The following is a 23857-nucleotide window of genomic DNA, read 5'->3' as shown; positions in this document are numbered from 1 at the left end:
TTGCCTGCCACAATGATACAGGGGAATGCAGAGGGTGAGCCCACTGTAAATGTGTCAGAGCGTAAGCGCGCTATTATAGCTTTACTACGGATTTATCACTGGGAATAATTACTGTAAATGATGGTGCTGAGGAATGGTGGAGAGTGGAGGGGTGAAACAGATGGAGAATAAAGAAAAGTGCAAATAAAGTCAATAAGACAAACATTTATGGAAAGATCTGATACGTACCTTTAAATATTCCCAAAGTGGAAACTGCACCAGCGAGAACGGGATCTGAAAAAAAGAAGCAGACAGAGTTTTAATCATCGGGATTATGTCAGCGTTACGTTTTGATTTTCCTGAGGTTCAGGTTTCATCTTTAACCTCCAATCTCCTGCACTTGTCATTCCTGCCACCTTTCTCTGTTTCCTCTCACTCGTCTGACTGCTCCCTTGTTCCTTCTCACTGCTGATGATTAATGAATGAGACGGGCTGTGGTCTGGCAGTGTTGAATGAATAGATGGATAGACGGACGGATGGAGCAGACTTGGAAGGAGGAATAGAGGGATGGAGGGAGAGCTCTGATGGTCGGGGTGCGCGAGCTGCCACTGGAAATACTAAATCGGCTCAGGCAGGAAGTTACAGCGGGAGGAAATTGACGGCAGTGCCAAGGCAAGGGGTAAATGACACACAGTCAGACCACACACACACAGACAGACACACACACTCACTCTGACATACAGCGACATGCAGACACATGCACAGAAATGGGCATAATTTACAGAAAGACAGCACTAATTCACACAGACACGTATATTCTATGACCGTCCCCTGAGAGTTGAAACTTCAGCAGTGAGAGACCTCTCAGTCGACTGAGATTCTTTATCTCAAGAAGTTGTTTATTTACGTTGTTTATTTGCACAGTACTTCTGGGGATGTTCTGTCTCTCAGATTTAGCTGCAGAGCAAGCACTCCTGACTTTCACGCTGCTCTCCAGGACCGGCAGCTTCGGACAGAGACCCCGGGTGAGTGCGAGAGAGGCAGCTGGCCGGAAGAAGACAGGTTTTGTCCGGTCAGGTTTTGAGAAGTGGTGAATTTACTGCTCACAGCAACTCGCTACGAAATAGTTTCTGGCCATAGGTGTAGATTTCCGGGGGGATGCACACTGCCCTCAAAATTTAGAACAAGTGCATCTGTCCCCCGACATAAAAACATGAAAGTAGCAGAGGACTTTATTTTGACAAAAGTAAAGACATTTATATCTGACTTGGGTACAGCCCTTATATATTCTCTTATTCACTTTGAGGGACACATTGCGGACACACACACACACACACACACACACACACACACACACACACACACACACACACACACACACACACACACACGTGTATCCTGTCATCTTGCGCTGCAGGAATGGCAGGGCAGGACAGGAAGGAAGAGCAGGAACAAAAACAAAACCAAAGAGAGAAATAAATAAAGTGACACTGCCTCATGTCATCGGTCTTTGATCACAGCAACAAGAGGATCATTCATCCATCTGCACCACCTCCTTCATCATGTTCCATCAGACTACGTTAGCACATCGGTAAAAGCCGAGGCGATCCAACTCTGAGTCAGCCGGAGCACAAAGACAATAAATGAACTGTGTTTATGCCTTTTAATGAGCTTATTAGGCACTTAGTCCAAATGAACTGACCTCATATATAAACACTCTGAAGTGGAATAATTTAAAAGGTGTGTGCTGCATCTGCTCTCTGAGAGCTGAAAACACATCTTTTAAGATCTTTATAATGACTTGGAGTTTTATTAAAAGTCATTTTAGAAACAAAAGTAAAGACATGAAGCTGTCAGAACAAGAGTAAATTCAACTGAGCACAGCAAATTAGGTTTCTGAAATGAACTGATAAAAGACCTGATGTCCACTTGTATTAAAAAGACTTATGACAAATAAAAAACATGTAAAAGTATTACTAAGCCTAATGTACAATAAGATTTGATATTAAGAAAAGCAATCTATCATGTCTAGTGAGTAAATATTTAAATAGTCCAAAACCAAACCAAGGTATGCGGAGGCCCATCTCTGAACCAACAACACATCGAGCCTTGAAGCAGACGGGCTACAGCAGCAGAAGACCACACCAGGTGCCACTCCTGTCAGCTAACAACAGGAAACTGAGGCTACAATTCACACAGGCTCACCAAAACTGGACAATAGAAGATTGTAAAAACGTTGCCTGGTCTGATGAGTCTGGATTTCTGCTGTGACATTCAGATGGTAGGGTCAGAATTTGGTGTAAACAAGAAAGCATGGATCCATCCTGCCTTGTATCAACGGTTCAGGCTGCTGGTGGTGGTGTAATGGTGTAGGGGATATTTTCTTGGCACACTCTGGGCCCCTTAGTACCAACTGAGCATGGTTTAAATGCAGCAGCCTGCCTGAGTATTGTTGCTGATCGTGTCCATCCCTTTATGACCACAGTGTACCCATCTTCTGATGGCTACTTCCAGCAGGATAACGCACCATGTCACAAAGCTCAGATCATCTCAAACTGGTTTCTTGAACATGACAATGAGTTCACTGTACTCCAATGGCCTCCACAGTCACCAGATCTCAATCCAATAGAGCACCTTTGGGATGTGTGTTTGAGGAAAGTTCCCAGCACCTTGTTGGATCTATGATACCAAGAATTATGGCAGTTCTGAAGGCAAAAATTCAGTCCAACCCGGTACTAGCAAGGTGTACCTAATAAAGTGGCTGGTAAATATATGTTGTACAAACAGACAGAAACACGTGACCAGTACTCTATCTAGTACTCGTGCCTATCATGCTCTCCATTCTGGCACACAGAAATAAAAAAGCAGGCTGAATTTTGTCAGCTGAAATGACGACTCTCATTGGAAGATTTCTATCAGCTGTAGCTACAGTAGCTAAAAAATGTTTCCAGCTGACTCATTATAAAAACAAGAATCTTGTAAAAGGGTCTTAAACATGCACATGATGGCTGCAAATATAATATAATTCTAAAAGACTAAAGCTAAGGAGCATGTTGTGTATTTCAGGGCAGTTAGGGATAGTTGGTATTGTGACCTCATCTTTGATTGATTTGGATGCCTACAAGTGGAGCATCAGATGCATTAGTGTTTGTATTTTCCTAACAGCATACTTTACTTTCACTACAGAAAAGGACCTGTGGATGTAGAAATCAATGAGTTTTACCCTATTTTCACACGTTTGGCTGAGGCTGCTAAAGTGTAAAAATCCCCAAACCAAATAAAGAGCATGTAGAGCTGCTATTGTTTATCTTGATTCAGAAAGCGCATCAACTTGGCTTCCACACAATGGATGCTCCAGTTTTAGCAGGTGAATCTATAGTCTACAAATATTGCATTCAGAAATATAAATTATTTATTAAATGCTCTTCAGCCCAATCAAACAATCGATAGTTACTTGATAAAGCCAGTCCAGTACATGGAACTAACAGAAAAGTTCCAGTGGAAACTCTCCGTGCCCATCTAGTCTATCCAGGCATAAACAAGCAAATTCTCTCAGTCCTTAGAGATGTTAAAAAACCTGTATCTGATGTAGGTCTGGTATCAAGCCCATTCAAAGTGGAGCATTATACCATGAGGAGTGAGTGCACCTCTGTTTTCCAACTGTGGTGAGATGAGAGAGCTTAAAAAAAAGGAATAAAAGTGCACCTGTCTTTTATTACCATCTCGATGAATTCAGGGTTTTTTTCCAGTCCAGGAGAGACAGAGAGAAAATGGAGGCAGGTGCTGAGGTACTAACCACTATTATACTGAATATAAGCAGAACTGCTATCAGCAAAAACAAAGTGATAGTGAAAGTAAGTGAATCTATGGAGAGACTCATTTCATATTCATACTTCACAATTGTCTCATAATTGACCTATGGCTAAGTCCCGCCCTCAAATGCGATGAGCCAATCACAGTGCGTATAGCCATTCCCATACACTAGACGTTCTCTGCCTGGCCGTAAATTATGAATATATCCCTCCAATGCGTAGTTTAGGCCCTGATCGTTACAGTATGTCCCCAAAAATCATCAGTTGCCTCCTGCGAAATGCCGTGTACTGTGACACCTGCCATAGCGCCGGTCACTGAATGTTGATAGTTTGTCCGAGTGAGTGGAGGGGGGCGTGGCTTAGCCATAGGTCAATTGAGTATCTTGCTTTATTCAGTGTTTTTACCACTTTAAATCACCAGGTCTGTTTGTTTTGGAGAGGAAGAGACCTCTGCGGATAATTCAGCTCCTGGTTAAAACCTCCTGAACAATGAACGAAGAAGAAATGAGAGGAAGTTTCAGCTGGTTTCAATCTGCAATGTTCACTACTAGATGCCGCAAAACCCTCCTAAATCTTACACACTGGACCTCTAAGTAATGTCTCTTATCAAGAGTTATTATTTTAAATCAGCTTGAGATGTGAAAGAAAGAAACATCTGAAAGAGAGGTGGCAAAAGAGTCATTTCAAACTGGAGGACTTTTTGAACAACTGCAATGAGTGGAGAGACACGGAGGGAAGGAGAGGGTGGTTGTGCAGAGGATCTGGAAAGACTGATCCACCAATGATTTATGACTTGGTTCGACACCCCTGGCACACGGAGCATGTGTGTGTGTGTGTGTGTATGTGTGTGTGTGTGTGTGTGTGTGAGAGTGTGTGTGCGCGCGTAGCCTGGCAGAGATTGAACGTCTGAAAACCACATGTGGCCTGATTAAAATTGATAAGCCATTTATAGTTAAGGGAAGGCTGAGGGCACTCACTCTCTCTCACACACACACACACACATTTGAAGCATGTATGAACCTGAGTAGATGTGGCATAGGGCAGAATCCAACTGTGTGTTTGTTTATTTGAGATATAAAATCAGATGTAGAGGGTGGAGGACATGTGAGCTAATAACTGTTGTGTTATTTTTTCCAGTTCTGACTCCCATTTGTCTCACATCAACACGCTCTGACCCACCAGTGCAATGATGTTGGTGTAGCGATGCAAGGAGACGACAGACATGATAAATCTCTCAGCTGAATGAGAAATGAAGACAGGTAGAGACAGAAAGAGAAGTGGTGAAGAAAGGAGATAGGACATGTAATCAGTCTCGTCCTCCTTCTCTTTCTCGTTCTTAAACCAGAGCATCACCCCTCTGTGAACGTCCCAATCAAACATCAAGTCTTTTCATTTTCTATCCGGCCCAGAGATGCGTGCAGCGTGTTACCTGCTGTGGAATGAATTTCACCACAACTTCAATCCTTGTGTCACTGCTCCGACTTGCTCTAAAAACACAAGCAAGATTTTTCAAAACAGCCCAGGGGAGCAAGTTGCTCTTGCTATTGTTTTTAAGGCGGGGTAACCGTGGAGACAGACATGTGCATCATCATTGCACCTGATAGACGGAGGATTGCTCACAACCTCACTGACCCTGCAGTTTGGAACGAAGATAGATCATTTGAACACAGAGATGTGCTGCCAAAGGTGGATGAAATACTCTTTACTAATCTGTCTATGACCTGATCAAGAGATTTCGGCAAGCTACACCACTCAGAGCTGCTTTTATTTTGAAATTCCATCTAACATTCAAGGGAAAATTTACTTTTTTCATACAATGGGTGTAAACATTCATGAACATGTAAGAAGAGAAAGGCAAATCCTCACATGACATACCAACGATGCAAAGTAACTCTACAATTTCAACATCTCATGCACAGATACAGAATCAGACACTGTGGGAACCGAGATGTTACATCGTTGTCTGACTCCTCAGGCAAACCAGCTAATCTCTGCACAGTATCAGAGATCTGAGAATACAGTTCACAAGGAATAATGTGCGACAGTTATTATTCAATGGTATCATTGTGCAAGTGCCTTGAGGTGCAATAACACCCCTCCAAAATGTCTTTTTTAAAATCACTGTCTTGCTCAACCAAGGGACAGATAACGATCAATATAAATAAATATTTCAATTAAAGACACATCTATCCCAGCATAAGTTTACTTTATCTCATTTCTAATGAAGATTTAATTAAGTTTTCACATGAGGCGTAGACATCTCAGTAGACACAGCAGAAAATGTACATCATTTCATCAGAAATTACTCTGGCTTAAGGAATTTCATCACAATAAACATTAAGGGCCCGTCCCAATACCCCCCCTTGGCCCTACCCCTAGGGGAGCATAGGGGGGGCATAACGAGGGGTAGTGGGTATGAAACTAGCCCTTCAGAGTGAGGGATTTCAGATGCTGACTTGCCAGCAAGGGGTAGATGTTGCCATGGTTACCACCAAGCAAGAGACGGGGGGAAAAGTTCATACATGTACGTATAATTTCGCGAATAAACATGGGACTTTTGTAAAAACGTTTCTGAATAACTGTATATTTGTGTAGAGAACGGTGTTACAATTTTTTATTGCTATTCACGATGTCTAGATTGGAGTTGACAGAAAGCTAGCCAGCTAGCTAACGTTACCGTCGTCAAGTTGCTTGTTAGCTAGCTAGCTAGCTCCCACTATCTGGCATCTGTCCTGTTCTGCAAAACTGTCGGATTTTTCACATTACGTTAACACGCCTGCTAGTATAACTATGCTGCCTCGTAATGTTAGCTGGTTAGCTAGCTAGCTTGTCGTACATATCATTTCGTCGTCTGTCATTCATCAAACGGAGCACGATGAATACAGCAAACGTGACTGTAGGATGAACTCAGCTGGAGACTCCATTGTAGATGCCAGTTGGAAATGTAGATGACTCACGGCTTCCTGTTTAAAATAGTAACATATGCGTGAACGTAACCGACGCAGTGACGTAGTGAGTGGTGTACCAATTCCTAGGGAAAGATTTCAACCCCTACCTGTCGTTGCTTCATTTTGAGGGCCAAGGGGTAGTGGGCAAGGGCTAGGGGTAGGGCCAAGGGTAGAGGGGTAGGGACAAGGGGGGGTATTGGGATTGGGCCTAAATCTTTTGCTTTTTGTTTTCTGAAATTTTATGTTGTTTTATTTGTCACTGAAACTTTGCACTCTTCATACTGTGCATCGACCGTGCATACAACCTGTTGCAGTTGCTCCTGCTCATTTTTTTTTATTTTTAAAAACTTAACCTGCCCACCCCTGTATTTTGTTTTGAATGGACCAAAGTGTATTATTTTTCTAAAACTTGGGACTGGATGGTTAAAACATTTTTAAATCTCATTTTGCATACAGTGTTTTGTCACATGAGTATGTTTCAATTCAATTTTTGTATTAACTATCAGGAAAATACCGTACAGTGTGTCATTTCAGCTGTGAAAATTTATACATTTAGGTCAACAGCCAGTTAAGGGCTCAGTATATTGCTTAGGGACACAGTGAGGGACCACCTGGCTGTAACTGGTTGCAGGTGCTGAGCTAGAAGTCAAAAGGGGACATTTTCTCTAACCATTAGGCCAGTGGGCGAACCGAATGGTTTTAATATTCTAGAGTTACAAAGTGGTCTGTCACAAGTGTTGAGGGCACATTTAGACCTGAGCTATGTTATGGTAGACTAGCACAGAGCCATGCAGACAGCCAGGGTCGTGCCACGCTATACGAGCATGAAGGCAGCCGGCAGCATAAAATCCAGACTGCTGCATGCTGCTAACTGCTGACTCTGTCTCGTTCCCCTGCCTAGTAAAATGCCTCAGCTACCATGGCCTATTCAGCGCCCTGAAGCCAAGCCAAACTTGCTGCGTGAGCGTATGTGAGTGTGTGTGTGTAGATGACGGCCTCTCAAAGTAGACAGGACTTCATAAATCTCAGTAAAACAATGAAGACCAGATATCTGTTAGCATCATCAGGACATAAACTATCAGGATCCCACAATGACACCATCAAAATGTTTGCAAGGCAAAGAAGGGAGAGCATGTTTGAGTCTAGTTTCAGTGTATCATTTTACAGACTAAATGTGTAGCTGTTATTTTAATGATGGGTTAGCGGAGGAAATCACTACTCTGCAGGCAGAGCAGCAGTGATGTTTATGTCCATTGAAAATGACTGAGGTTTTCCTCTGCCTGCCAAAACTTTACTAGCTCACTCAGCTCCAGCTTGAGCCAATCAGCACACTTGCATGGCCATGTGAGCAGTAACCAAATCATAACGATAACCAGGGAGACGAACACGCCCAGTGCGTTTAACACGTTGTTGAGGTCTGTGAACATGACCTATCGCTTGACATAAAAATCTTGACACAAAACACACACACTCAAGGAACAGAGGAATGAGTGTTCACCTCTAAAGCTATCGAGTACTGAGGTTTACAGTTGCAAAAATGTAAACAAAGTAGATTTGTTCAGCCATGCCAGACGCTCAGCAACTACTGGATAGATTGCGATACAATTTTTTAGACATTCATGGTCCCCAGGGGATGAATCCTGACTTTTCCTCCAGCAGCATCTGCACATGTCTAGTTCAGAGTGAAATGTTTTGACAACTGGGATGGATTACCAAATGAAGTGACTTTTCATGCAAAAATTCCAAACATCCTTTGGTTCCATGTTTTAAAATGAAAATTGGCAAAATAAAAAGCTAATTTATGTGCTTTTCTATCCACTGCTGTAACATGAATATTGACAGTTGGTTCACTGAGATAAGCAGTAGGTGGTGTTAATTCTCCAGATAGGTGCCACTGTGGAAGAGATCACATCAAGATGACGTAATTAAAGGAATGCCAGTCCAACCTCAAACGAAGGAAAACAATGCATCTATAGTAACGGAGAGCACACTGGACAATGACAACAAACAGCCCCATTTCCACAGAACACTTTCGGTATGGTACCTTTGGAACCAAAAGTAACCCTTCAGACATGGTACCTCGACCTTAGGTCCGTTAAAGGTTTATCAACAAACAGTACTCTTAAAGGATAACTTTGGTATTTTTCAACCTGGGCCCTATTTCCCCATGTGTATGTGTGCGTATGATTCATAGGTACAACTCGTTCTAAAATTGGTTCAGTATTGAGGGAGGCGGATGCAGCCGGCAGCCGCGAAACGAGCTAAAACGGTAACGGGGGCAAATGCGTCCCGTATAAGTTTGCGCATTAAAAGTGCTTTTTTTCGCCACTGACCGGTTCAGATCGCCAGTGCTATCTCTGTAAATAGCATACTAAGCGTTTCCCTTACCTCTGGGCTGTGTGACGTCATCTCGCAAGAGCTTTGCTCCACTGTGAAGCGAAGCTCTGTGACAAAATTATTATATATATTTTTAAACGTTTTAAGATCCACTCATTACTAAAAGTGTATGTCATCCAAGAGAGACAAAAAACAACTAAAGTAATGGTCAAAGTTGTCACAGTGAAATTTCAGGTGTTTTAATGAATTCACGTTGTCAACTCATGTATTGAGTAACATAACAAGTAAAGGTTCCACCTTAAAAGTCACCGGCAGTCGGCCCATTGAGTTTTTTTTCTCTCATACTATAGCTTCTGCGAGAAGCAGCAAAACATCCTTTCATTTTGTAGTTACAGTTTACTAATGTAAAACCTGGCACAGTATGAACAGTGGTTAAATAAGCCTCAAAACCAGCCACAACTCAGCCCTGAGCAGAGTGACCGTCCGCTATCGACCAATCAACAGACTGCAGTGTTCACAGCTCCACCTTTTAGTACCAGATCTGTGTGCTAGGTACCCCAACAGGGGGGTGACCAAAAATGGGGACCGTACAGAACAGCTTCATTGGTATCATCCACAACTTTTCACAGTGGAATGGAAAAAATGCGTACTGAACTGAACTGTACTGTACCGCTCGGTGGAAACAGGGCTAAATATAACATTTACATGCTCCTGGAGGAGTTCTGGCAACAGACGTGGTGCATAAGCGTCTTTTATTTGTGGAATCTTTTTCCATTGCACTTAGTCACTTTACCCTTTTTCTATACACCAACTTTTCCACCTCCCCCATTTGATATTTCAAGAATTTAAATTTTTTTGGCGTTTCCGTTTAGTTTTTTTAATGTGCAAATTAAAAATGCACATAAAAACAGATGAATGGAATCGTAAAATATATAGAATAGTTAAAGCTTTACCCGACTCAGAATTATGTCTGTCAAATCAGATTTGGCAATTAAATACTTATATTCAATGATTCATTTTAATTTTTTTTCTTCCATATAAAGTTGAACTACTTATATTTAAAGTTTGAACAGGGCTCAGCTGGACATTCAGTGTGACAGCAGCATTCATGTAATATAGTTAACAAGCTAACTGTGCTAACGACGGATCGGAAATGTGCAACAACATCTTTTGCCGACACTAGATATCAAACAGATATAATGTATCTGTGAGCTGTAAATTCATCACTTCCAAGCAGAAGAGAGAAGATATTGTTATCTTTGAGACTTACGGTGGAAAGTTTGTCCTTCTCTGTGCCGCTGCATCACGTCTGCAGCTGCTTGTACCAGCTCCGCAGCAAAATCCGGGCACAATAACGTACCCAGAAGTGCAATGCACAGCACACTGACTAGTAGGGTTGTCAAAAGTATCGATACTCTGAAAAGTATCGATACTCAAACGCTGTATCCGGATACAATACTAATTTACAAAAGTATCAATACTAACAGTGCACGCCACCTCAGCGCCTGTCGGGTGCGCGCAACGGGTCCGACGGACACGCGCTGTGCAGGCAGCGTCTGGCAGGCACAGAGCCCTCGCTGCAACCCGGCTTGTTGTCGTCGCTGTGCATGCATGCACAGATTTCTGTTGCTGTAATATGGCCAGTGCGGCTGCAGGAGGATCAGAGCAGCCAGTTTTGGTCAAAAATGATAAAGGGAAAAGCGCTCTTTGGAAATATTTAGTGAAGTGAACACAGCACGCTGCAGATGGCAGGTACAGCCCCTCCCCTCACTAGCAGCTGAGCAGCTGGTGTCGCCAGCATCAAACTAAAATATAACTTCTAACGTTAATGTGGGAGCTAAGCAGAAAACTTTATCAGTCATGCCCGTCTGTAACATTAATAGACAATGTTAGTTTAACAGGACAACACAATTATGTGTGTCTGAAAAGTTATGTTAACTGTAAAGTCACAGATTGAAGCTGAAAAAACGTTTGGTTTCTCCCGTAACCCCTGGTTCTCTGATCACATAGTGAGGTAGAAACAGGAGCATCCTGAGCCTAAACTACCAACTCTATTTGATCAGCAACGAAAATATGGTGCCAATTCACCAGAAGCACAGAAAATAAACAGGGCTGTAGATAAATACATTTGTATGGACAGATCTTGTTTCTGGTTGTTATTTATTTTGAGGGGATTTTTTGTTGTTATCATTGATGTTTCTGTTCTGATCTTTATTTAAAAAATGACATGCCTCTTAATTTTTTGCTGCTGTATCGAAAATGGTATCGAGTACTGAATATTTTCCTGGGTATCGATATCGAGGTTGAAATTTTAGTATCGTGACAACCCTACTGACTAGCAAAGAACGAAAATAAAAAACAAAAACAACTGCTCGACTTCATGCAATCTCAGTTGAATGAGGGGTCGCCGACTGACGAAATAAATCTCAGACTTTTAAAAGGCAGCTCTAAGTACAGTAGTATAGTATAGTGTAGTATAGTATAGTAACAGTCATATGAAGTGACTATTGGTTGAACAGAATAAACAATTTGATGGTGTCATCTTGAGCTGGACTCTGGGACATTACATTATAATATACATAATAATAATAAAGTATCTAAATATCTATTATTTGTTAGCGTTGCTATTATTTATGATGAAAATAGCTGTTAGCCGAAGCCCTACATTTTTTTACCCATCTCTCTCATACAGCTCTAACGGGGGTATTTTAAGGATAAGACATTTTTTTGATTAGGCAAAAAAATCATCTGTCCATTGGACCAGGCCCTGCACTGAGTAGTTTTTATCTGTTGCTTTGCTAAAATGAGCAGCAAACCTCAGATAAATCTTCTGTTAACACAATTGTGAGGTCCTCTGTTTCTGCTTCCAGTGTCTACCCTCAAATCTCTGGCCCTAATAATACATCTGGCTGTCTAAACTACTGCATATATTCCTGTTCACTGCCTGATTCAAACCTCCATCAAATACTTCCTTCTCTTCCCTGCTGACCACTCACTTCCTCTGATGTGTTGTGGCGTCTTGTGGCACTTTAAAGCAAGCAGAGAGGATCACAATGGTAACTTCTGAGGTTAGAGCCACATTTGCCATTGTATACCTGTTTTTGATAAAAACCATGCCAAAGTATGACGCTGCAACTTGGCCACAGAGTAAAAACTGTGCTCCAGGAGCTCAACAGCATCTGCTCCCAAAGCCCACAAACATCTGTGTCATCCAGCTGGCCTCCAGGGAGCGGATTCCACTGCTGGGAAACACATGACCAGCTCTCACACAGACCTGCTATCCTGCATGTGTGTGTCTGCATTTTTGTATGAATATGTCGGCATGCTTAATTATATTTCCGCTAGTGTGAGTGTGTGTGTGTGTGTGTGTGTGTGTGTGTCTGAAGAGCTGGATTTAATGTTTACTGGCTGACACATTTTGTCACTGATCAAAGGTGACAGTGCCACTTGCTGTGACTGTCAGGTACTATATTAGAGGAATATGGAGATCGCGTCTGCTGTGTCACTTTGCTGACAGTGCTCCAGTTTGTGTGTGTGTGTGTGTCTGTGTGTGTGTATATGCGTCCTTGCCAACTGTATTAAGGCTAACTTTATTAGTATTCAGAGAGGCTTCGGGCTGTCACAGGTCCTTAGGCACTCAGCGGAGGGCAGGAAAAACACATGTCAAAATATATTCACATTGAGCCTGATTGCAGGCAAGCCAGTTGGCTGCAATTTGACAAATGACATTTAATAGGTCATACTGGAGCCTCTGCATACTGATGAGCATTTAGAGAGAGAGAAAGAATAAGGAAGATGGATATTAAGATGGAGAGACAAGCAGACAAATTTATAGATGGCCAAAGCAACAGATGAGACATTATTCATCTTTTCCAGCAGAGTCCTTTCCAACCTCATCCCTTAATGTTTGCAGTTTTCCTACTTTAAAAGATCTACCTGCTGCTTCGGCTCTCCAAAACCAACTTTACAGAAAACCAACATTCAGATTTCCAACAAAATGTAATTTATCTCAGCATGTCTGATATTTAGCGTGATATCGTACCATTGAGATCATGTAAAGATAGCTTGATACCATCCACCATGGCTGGAGGGTTCTTGTTAAAACCAGCAGCAACAGGATAACTTAAACAAACATTTGGTGAATCATTTGACTACCACTGTAAACTCTAAACGTATGACTAACATTACTTGACTACTGCTTGCTGTTATGTTAACGGAAAACTCTCACTTGTAACAAAAAAGACTAAGTAGGGTTTCAGATTGAAAACAGCCCTGCGTTCAAACAGCACAGGGGTTTGAATTAACGGGGGATGTTGTCTAGGGTACCAGTGAAACAATGAAATACGATGCAGGTAGTCCAGCTCTGACAAGTTATCACAGCGCCAACTATTTTATCTTTCATCACGAGGATTGCGAGGTAAACCGTTGAAGTGCAGCGTTCATGTTCAAAGTACTTGGAGCAAAGTGTGCATGCATGCATTTAATTGGCCAACACACTGCCTTGTCTTTGCAGCAAAAGTTGAGTCAACTTTTATGCTGGTGCCCTCTGAGTTGGCCACCCACTCTGCACCAACGAGCTGGCCTCATTCAAATAAATGAGAGGTCTGCGTTTTCTTCACATAGGGCTCAAGTGAGTCTGAACGCAGCCTAGGGGCTCATTTATACTTCCTTTACATACAGAAATAGATCTGTCCTTTCAACTGTTATAACTGTCATTGCTATGTTGACATAGATACATCAGCAAGAAGAGTCCAAACTTTTTTTAAAACAAACATGGCGGAGGTGAAGGAGGTCGTTATAATGTACCTTTTCAAGTGTTGAAGAGGGTGGCGGTCTATGAGGCCGGTAAATGCATCGCAACATGTGGACGTGGAGAATTGTTTTGGTTATATTACTGATTAAATTATATCCTCCATTTTTAACATGTCTTTGTCATGTCCGACGCTTTCTCGCTTGAAATACGCTACACCGCCCCCACAGTTTCTGGTGGTACTGCTCCGTTTCTTCGACAACAACAACAACAAAAAACTACCGTGAAATTTTTACTGAACCACGAAAATGTCAGTCATACCGTTGCAACCCTAGAGTGTACAGCCATGCTGTAAGACTCGAGCTAAATGCTAACATCAATATGAACACCATCTTGATGTGGAGTGTTAGGTTACAGATGTCTGCTGAGTACAGCTGAGGCTGATGATAATATCAACAGTTTAATAGTTTTGCAGGTATGCAGATATAAACCAAAGTTTGGGACTAATTAAAAGCGCAAGACGTTTATCAAAGATTTTACAACTCATTTTCAGCTAAGCATGACTGTGTAATAAATTTAATGACAATCCATTTAAAAGTTATTGAGACAATTCGCTCAGAACCACAAACCACAAAGAAACCTGCAAGTTGTGCTGGTGGAAAAGCCAATGAATCATCACAGTCATGATCACTCATCATCTGGGCACCATGGATATCTGTAACTAATTTCACTGCAATCCATCCAATAGTTGTTAAGATATTTGAGTCTAAACTGAAGTAATGGACCAACTTTGCCATCCACAGAGCCACGCCACCAGTGTGGCTAAAAATAGACTCAGATTTAAACACAACCTGCCTTTGTCTGTGGCAAGTGAATAAATAAAAACTCAAAAACACAAAATTCAGTTCATTTGTGATTCTGAAAGCATGCAACAATACTTTACAGTTAATGACATTGTTTACTGTCGTTACAATGACAAAAATGGCGCCCTCCCAGATTTTACTGCTATATTATGAAATCCCAGACACAAATAACAGTATTCAGAAAAACCACTACTCGTGCTCTAACTCAGTCAAGACACTGTGGTGCAATCTGGAACCCAACGACTTGCGCACTTGCAGCCCCTTCTGCTCTGTTCTTGCCACCAGATGTGGAGCGAATGAGCAAAAGAGCAAATGATTCATGAGCCAGAGAAGTCTGCTGGATCCTCTGTTAGTATTTGATACCACTGACCATTCCAAATCCATTTGGCAAAACCTCCCACGCCCGTGGATTTGGAATTTACCAAATGTACCATTTCAAATAAGACCATGTGTACTCTCTCAAATTCAATTTATACGCAAAATAAAATCAACAATGGCTCCTTTTAAATGTTTAAGTAGTCATTTTAAGAAATGGTGAGTCACTTAAGAGGTCAGGTTGAGACCAGAGCAACAGTTTAACCTGTTGTCCTTTTGTTTTACTCAGTACCTTACAGCAGTAGCTTTTAAACTGCATCAGTCTCAGTATTCAGCTTGCACACTGAAACTATTTTTGTATGAGTAAAGTACATCCTGTCGACCTGAACTCTGTTTGCAAAAGCGTCCAACACTGTCCTCTGACAGTCAGACAAAGAATAAATGAGATTTAATTTTTATTGGAGAAGAGCTTTTGAGAGAAAGCAGATGGGAGTCAGATGGTGAAGCGATCAACAGCAGCCTTATTCAAAGTGAGAAATCACTGTGGGCCATGTGAAGACCAAAAGACACACACACAAAAAATCATACGGAGCAGCCAGGCGGAGCAAAGCCCCGGGTCTAAGTCCACATTTATTACCTGCTAATGCAACAGGGCTGTATGCTGCATTCACTTGCCAAAGTCATACACAAAAACATTCGGACACACCCACATTCCATCTGCCGTGTGTCACCAAAGTATGAAGAGGAACTGTCTGTGGTGACACGCTGATAACAAATAGACGGAGATCAGATTTTAATATGTTGAAAGCTGATAAAGTCATTAATCATGGCAGAGAGGCAGGTGGCGTTGGACACCTCTGCGTGCGACTGTGCCATGTGTTCAACCTCAGTCTTAGAAAGTCACTGAGCGAGAAGAAGCCAGACCTGTTTGTCTGTCAGTTGAAGGACGATCTGGATGTAAATATGGAGACGGAGAACACGCACACAGGAGCGCACGCAAGCACAAATACAAAAACAAGCATGAAAAACTGCGCAGCTGAATACATGCCAGAGAAAGCACAAGCACACACACACGCACAGGCGTGTTGCTGGTTACTGCTTTTCTAATGAAGTATGATAGATATGAGATAAGGATGTATGTTGCAATACTCTGAGCTCAGAGTAAACGGTGAGTGGGGGGCAGCAATTATTTCCCTAAAATAACTCCAGCTGGACTATTTTGGAATACCTTCTCCGGTCAGTGGATAGAATTGATATATATATATTTTTAAGACATATTTTAAGATATTGAAAATATATATCATGATATGGCAAATTTATATATATACATATATAAACAGCAACTAGAAGCACAAGTAAAATAAAAACTTCACACTTAACTTCCATGTAAGATGTATTTTTTTTTTTTTTTTTTAAATGAAGCAGAATCACACACTCATGTTGTTTCCAAATGTAATTTCCCTGCAAAAGTTCGGCCACATTTTCAGAGACACTTTAAACATTACAAAAAAACATCTGTTAGTTATCTGTTAAAGATGTCATTCTATATTTTGAATGCAAAATGTTATTTCAAAGAAAATGTTAAAGATTTAAATGGGAACAAAAGCAATTCATCTGAAAGAATGTCCATATTTCTATATTTTTATTCAAGTCCTTAAATATATAAACTCTAAAATTACGGCAGCACCATAAATATAGAAACAATTGTGCTATAAATGAAAAAGTTTTATCTGCATTGTATTTTTTACAAATAAGTAATTATGTATTTATTCTCCTTTTTACTGTATTAAATCTATATTATTTTTACATAATTTATATTATTATATAATTTTATATTATATATTTTATAATATTAAACATATTTATATGATTTATATTATTTTTGATACCTTACACTTTTGTTATGAAAAATATAAACTTAAAAAAAAAACACACTTCAAAATCTCATCCTGTTAGCAGTTTATCATAACTTCATTAAAATTATAATTTCGACAAAAAAGAAATGCTGTCAAACAATATTTTGATGCAATCTCAGGTGGTCTTGATAAATGATGTCAATGAAAGTCAATAAATTATATTATCACACTGTCATCAAAGTGTAGTAATTAAGTAAGTTGTGTAATAAAATGTGTATTTTTAAACACAACTAGCAGCTGTAAATTAGGCTGCACTAGCCTACTGAATTTTCCAACGTCGTCCCTTTTTTAAACACACACATGGGCTGTTAATTGTTTCCCTGCTACGGGCAGCTCTATGTTATGTTTCTAAACACTGGACGTGCACGTATGAGCTAATATCACACCTAGTAACTGCAGTGACGACACACGTTACACCCGGCAGTGACGCTGCAAAAACCCCTGGCTAAACATCGGAACACAGGAGGAATTTGTATGTGTACAGTCCAATAAGAGAGACGGAGAGTGTGTGTGTGTGTGTGTGTGTGTGTGTGTGTGTGTGTGTGTGTGTGGCACCTAAGTACACCTCAGGGACACAGGGGTTCAGGGCCTTTTAAATAAATAAACAAACACATAAATAAAGTCAATCGATAGAGGGAGCCTGATCCGGCACTCCGGGCCTGTGTTTGGCCTCTCACTTCATAAGAGAGGCCTGGGGGAGAGACAGAGGGAGGAGGGAGGGGATGGAGGGGGAAACTGAGAGTGCCAGAGAGAAAGAGAGAGAGAGGGGGAGAGAGAGAGAGAGAGAAAAGGTTGGATTACTTCTCTCCTGGTGGTTGTATAGTGCTGGTTAGTGGAAGCCAAGGTCTGCTCTCCCTATAACAGAAAACAGACCCCCATATGCTGTCTTCAAGCACACACACACACACACACACACACACACACACACACACCTGTCTTTACACTCCCCTGAGGCACACTTCACACAAATCATATGCCTATCCAAACTTAAACCTATAACACATACAAAGCATAACTCCCCTTGTGCTTGGTGCAGTTCCTCAAAACCTAAATTTGTCACAGATTAGAGACCGTTGGAGGCCGTGCAGTTGTGAGCATCCTGCAGCATGAGCACGTGTCCCTTAAAGGCCCAAACTGAGGAACTATGAGGAGTGTTCTGCCTTAAGCGACTGGCAATCACTCATCCCAACCTTTCCAGCTCCCCGGCGCTGTAAAAACTAGAACGAGAGTGAGTGCACTTGCTGAAGAATTCCATCTGACAGTTTTGAATGCCAAGGGCAGCGCCGAGTGTGTGTGTATGTTTAAACAAGCCAAACTAGGGAGAGGTCTGAGCGCCCGGCACATCTCCCGCGAGCAAATCAAATCGCACCTGGCCCCCGTTCCCATGAGCCGCCGCAGCCCGGCGAACGTCGGCACAGGGCAGTAATATTCCCGACAAATTAAGACTTGTTCTGAGGTGGAGGGGGAGAGAGAGGGAGCAGAGGAAAAGAGGGAAAAGAGGGAGGAGAGGAGGTGGTGGAGTTGGTGTGGGGGGAAACAGTGTGCTGGCATAGATTCAAGAGAGCAATTCCATCGACATGAGAGAAATGCTTCCCAGAAACTCTGAATAATATTTATGTTGTGTTGGTGATTTTTTTCTTCCTCCCACCTGTGTGCAGCTTGTTGCTTCAAAATGGAGATGCCTGATACAGCAGAACAGGCAAAGGCACGAAAGAGAAACACACAAACGTCCTTATCAACAAACACCTGATGCTTCTTTTTCTCCGCAGTCTTTAATGAAGGGATGTGAAGCATAACTGGCTGCTAATCCAACACTGTAGCGAAGCAGGAACATTCTCATGCGATATAAAACTAGAATGTTGCACATTATTATTAATACACTGGAAAAACACCCTCACAGTGAGTATTTCAACGTGGGGAAAACATGCTGTGTTTAAGATGTAATTTACTGGTTATACATCAACCCAATGAAAGACTTCACTGGGTTAAAAACACGACAGTTCGGATCTGTCACAGCCACTGACGGATGACATCAATAGCAAAGTGCACGCTAGCCAACGAGTGGTAGAGTGGTGTGACACAGGATGCCCTGAGGGTCGGCCAATTAGCTGCTGACAGGAAGAGAGATGTATGGCTGCCTGAGGATCTGGCTGAGGCTAGGACTGAGACGTGGGAGAGTAGACTGAGAGAAAATGTGTTAAGCATGGGAGAGGTTGAAGGTGGAGTGTTAGCCCAGCTACACAGCTGGCTGAGAAGCATGGAGGCTACTGAGCAGCATATTTCTTAGTTGGAGAAGGCTGGAGCTTAAAGAGAGACACGATTTTGTAACTGGAGATCTTCACGTCTTCCAGATCCTAGGACAGGCCCCGGGACCCGTTCAGGTTTGGACACACGTTTTATTACTGTCAACCTGGTCCAAGTTGGGTCCATTCTATTACCGCAGGTCCCAGGTCTGTTGATCATTATGCGTAATACATGCGTAGATCCAACAAGATCAGCACTGATTACAAGAGAAATGCACAAGTGCTTTGGGTGTACCTTGCGTGACGCTTAGGCTGACTTAGGATCAGATTACAAGAGCGAAAGTAAGGTGAGAAAATTGTTGAGCAGCAGCACCATCAAGTTGGAGGCACAGTAGAGGAACGATGAATCCCTTCTTCATTGAGGTGAAAAAGAAGGTAAAAGAAAGTGAATTCAAAGAGGTCAAACCTAGCATCACCTCTTCTGTCTGGGCCTCCTTAGCGCAATTGTGGACAAAGACGACAAGAGAGTTACTGTTAAAAGTGTTACGTGTGGCGGACATCTATATTTTGTAATTTGCAGGGAATCAGAGGAGGACACAGTAAACTCAGGTACTTTCTTAATCCCCAAGCCACAGTAGCTTAAAACAAAATAAAAATAAACATCTGATACATTATTCAACTTTAGATACAGTAGGATGGGTAAAAACACTTTTGATTTTTGGAAAACACAACATGCAGTAGAACAGTATACTTCGTAGCAATTTTGATTACCAGGTTTGTCGTGTCCATAATAAAGACCCGAGACTCTCCGGTCTCTATACTCTCCGACATGCACTGGGTCAGGTTTTTAAAAAATTATCGGTAATCAGTTCTTGGAACAAATTTCCCAGGTCCATAAGGGTCCATAAGAGTCATAATGCTTTGCTATGTTGTGTGGTTCTCTGAAATGAAGATGCCCCCTCAGGCACATTTTTGGGGAAAGTCAGTAGATGAAAAAGTTCCAACTTCCTGTGTTAGCTGCTACCCACAGTGTGGATGCTGCGGGTAGCAGCGTGGGTAGCAGGTAGTGAGGGAGCAAGTGTGGGACTGTCTTTTCCGATTGTGCTTACAAATACCTTGATTCTGCCAGATTTCAGAGAAAGCATTCAGAACAATGCTAACCAACAGCATGGAATGAGTTTCAGTGTGGACGATTTATAACTCAATTCTGCCGTGTTATCCAAAGCAAGAGGACTTATATGTTGTGGCTTTAATCTTCCTACAAGACAAACCGAAAGGAGCAACAGAAGTAACATGGTTATTTGTACAAGCTCCAGACACTGGGGAAACAACATGAAGCCTTGGTAGAAAGGAAATCAACAGCAGTGCTCAAGTGAGCCAATAGCAATGCTAACCTGACAAATTCAAAGTGACAGAGCCAGCAGCGAACAAACTAGCTGGCGTAAGTTAGCCAAAATTGAACTCACTGCTCTAATCAACAGCACAAACCCATTGTGGCGTCGTTAACTTAACCACAGGCTGCATATTTGTCAGGTTCTACTGCAGACAGCAGCACAGAGGAATTCTAACTCTAAGAGACAACCAGTATGTATGGAAACAAGAGAGCACTTGACTACTAAGTAAGTGAGTCTACAACCAAACATGTTCGTTTACCACCGACAATGTAAAAGAACATGGTCTGACCCTGCCCATCACACAAAAATGTAGTACAGGTGTTTTGTATTTTAGCGTACATGCAAAATCATCAGGTCAAACATTTGCATGCTACAAGTGGCTTACTGTAAATGTGCATCGCTGTACCCGGGCAGCATTTGCGATGAATATTGGCTGTTTTATGAACAGTTAAAGGCAGCAAAAAGTTGGTTGTATGTATTTTTCCCAGCAATATATCTGAAGTGTGTTTGTGTCCATAAATACAGGTAATATTGAAGACAGTTAAACAGCCTCAGTAATGACGTGCAAGTTTCTCTTTAAAGGAAAGAACATAAAAGAGAGTTAAGCAGGCAGGAAGGTCCAGAATAAGGCTGCTTGCTTTGATATCTCCAGCATGGCACACACACATGCCCGTATGAAAACACATATGGCAAGGGTGAGGACACACACACACACGCACACACACTATGTTCCCTGGGAGCAGTGCCCACAGCAATAAAACACAGCGCAGATTCATTCCAGCCAACTGATCACTGCCTGACGGCCAACTGAAATGTTTCTCGCTAACAGAAACATATCTTATCAGCTGGGAATCAGATAAGAACAGCAGCAGCACAGCTGGAAATAACAGAATCTCCATATTGAGAGAAGTGTACACTGGCAGTGACGCAGCCTCTTTGAAATCACGCACACACACACAGAAAGATGAGTTAGTCAAACAAAACCTTGCATGGGCCTGATCAGTCTGTTGCAGGCCTCGACAAAAGGCTGCACAACATAAAGCTGCACTTTCATTTGGGGGTGTAACAAACACTAGCCATTTATGGACAAGACATCTAAACTGCCTTAATGTGTTTTCCAGCTTGTCATCAAGTCTTTTTTTCTTTTTTTTCATAAAGTAACACAGCCCTTGCAACAATATCTAATCTGTGGGCTCCTCAATTTGAAAAATTGAGATACTAAGCAAGCATAATATTCAGACTATATGGTCATTTAATCATTTTCCACTTCATTTTTAATCCAAAACTGTCCTCTCAATTACCTTTTTTTGGTGGCTGGCTTCTCTGACATCATTTTCAGCTGGCACGATGGATCCGTTAGCCATCATACAGACATTATTAGTTAAGGACCCTACATTTTATGTTGGTGATGTTTGAGTTTCTATGAGTGATCCTCTTTATTTTGTTCAGCTAATGTAGTGATAATTGCTCACACTAAGAAGCCCTTTGTTTAAAGTAAAAATCATCCTCTTTAATACCAAATGTTCTAGCAACATTTATCTACCTGACATCCAAAGCTTTCAACCTCATGGTGACCCTAGATGAAAGTCAGGAGATCACTAAAGTCAGCAGGATCCATCTTCAGGGAACCATGAATGTCTGTACAAAATTTCATGCCAATTGATCCAATAGTTGTGAAAATATTTCAGTCTGGACCAAAGTGTTGGACCATCTGATCATTACCATCCCTCGAGCCCAGCCGCTGGGGCTAATACATGTGCTGGAGAGACTTCATTAATTTAATGATGCTCTTTTACAAGAAGAATACCCCTTTGTTTGGTAAAGACCTTCTCACTGTTGGCACCAAAAATGTACAAAAAATGTGAGTTCCTGTATTAATATGACATGGTTTGAATTACTGTTGTGGTATAACAAGCACAAATATTCAACCATGTAATTCCCCTGGCTCACATAAACAGCAGCTCCAGCTTGGACTGCTGATGAGTGTTGAATTATGAATCTGTTTGAACTCCTAACCTCTGCTGGGGTTGAGTGAGGTGAACGCTCGTGGTGCCAGCGACACTTTATATTGCTTGTTCTCCATGAGACATTAAGCAGTGACATCGCAGGCGTGACCCTTGACATTCAGGTGGTCTGTTCCAGATGCTTTCAGGGTTCTAAGAGCCTCTTAAACATCAAATTCAAGCACTTATCAAGAACTTTCCAGGCACAGTTCCCTCAAATAAAAGGAACCAGCACAGCATAGTTTGAAACATGGATCAAGGTTTCATCGGGCCATGTGGATGTCCAGCAGATCTTTATCTTTTTCAAGCCATAGCTGAAGATTCACTTAACGTTAGCTTTCTTCCTTGCTTGCCACTACTTATCCTGCATCATTGACTTTAATCACTTATACACACACATGTGACCGTCACACTTTGTTGAGGCAGGTGGCCCGTAAAACAAGGATGCAGGTGTGTGGAACATATTTACAAATGTCAAAGAAAAGGATTATCAGAACTTCAACATCTACTCTTACACAAAATATATGAAATCGAGTATCTAATTATTTCTATTATCAGAAATGTTCAGGGCCTTGACTTTTTTCTCAAATTCACAAAGTTTCAAGGATTTCAGGTGACCACATTTTGTGACTGCATTTTGAGTTGATTAAAAAAGTGATGGAAGTCTTTTCCCAAAGGTCAGAATCATCAGAATCAGAATCAGAAATACTTTATTGATCCCCAAGGGGAAATTATTTATGTTACAGGTGCTCCTTGCAAGAGAGGAAAGATATGTGAAAATATAAGAAATTTAAACAGTAGTATTAACAAATATATAGTTAAATAAACAGGAATTATTAACAAACATAAACGTAAATAAATATATATATATATATACATAAATATATATATATATTGTAAGTTGAACAAGAATATATAATAGAATATATACAGTCAGGGTGAAATGGGGTTATTGCACAAGTTACATTGGATTATTGCAGTGTGTGTGGAAAAGGTCTCAGGGCCACTCAGAGGGAGGAGTTGTACAGTTTGATGGCCACAGGCAGGAATGATTTCCTGTGGCGCTCAGTGGTACATCTTGGTAGTATGAGTCTCTTGTGCCTGACCAGCACATGGTGGAGTGGGTGTGAGACATTGTCCAAGATAGTTTGTAGCTTAGACAGCATCCTCCTCTCTGACACCACCATTAGAGAGTCACACTCCGTTCCCACAACGTCACTGGCCTTGCGGATCAGTTTGTTGAGTCTGTTGGCGTCCGCCACCCTCAGCCTGCTGCCCCAGCACACAACAGCATAGA

At 41.6% G+C, this 23857-nt stretch overlaps 1 protein-coding gene across 1 annotated transcript in view; it reads right to left on the bottom strand.

Moving 5' to 3' along the window:
* The window catches only part of slc25a26 (solute carrier family 25 member 26), an 84407-nt gene that overhangs the window by 32367 nt on the left and 28183 nt on the right, over positions 1 to 23857 (bottom strand). The window contains exon 6 of the mRNA XM_050037176.1: positions 229 to 273. Coding sequence (XP_049893133.1) covers positions 229 to 273 — 45 coding nt within the window. The remainder of the gene's footprint in view (positions 1 to 228; positions 274 to 23857) is intronic.

This window comes from Epinephelus moara, chromosome 24 (genome assembly GCF_006386435.1).
Source record: "Epinephelus moara isolate mb chromosome 24, YSFRI_EMoa_1.0, whole genome shotgun sequence".
NCBI classification, from domain to species: Eukaryota; Metazoa; Chordata; class Actinopteri; order Perciformes; family Serranidae; genus Epinephelus; species Epinephelus moara.
This window is presented reverse-complemented; position numbering and strand designations above follow the sequence as displayed.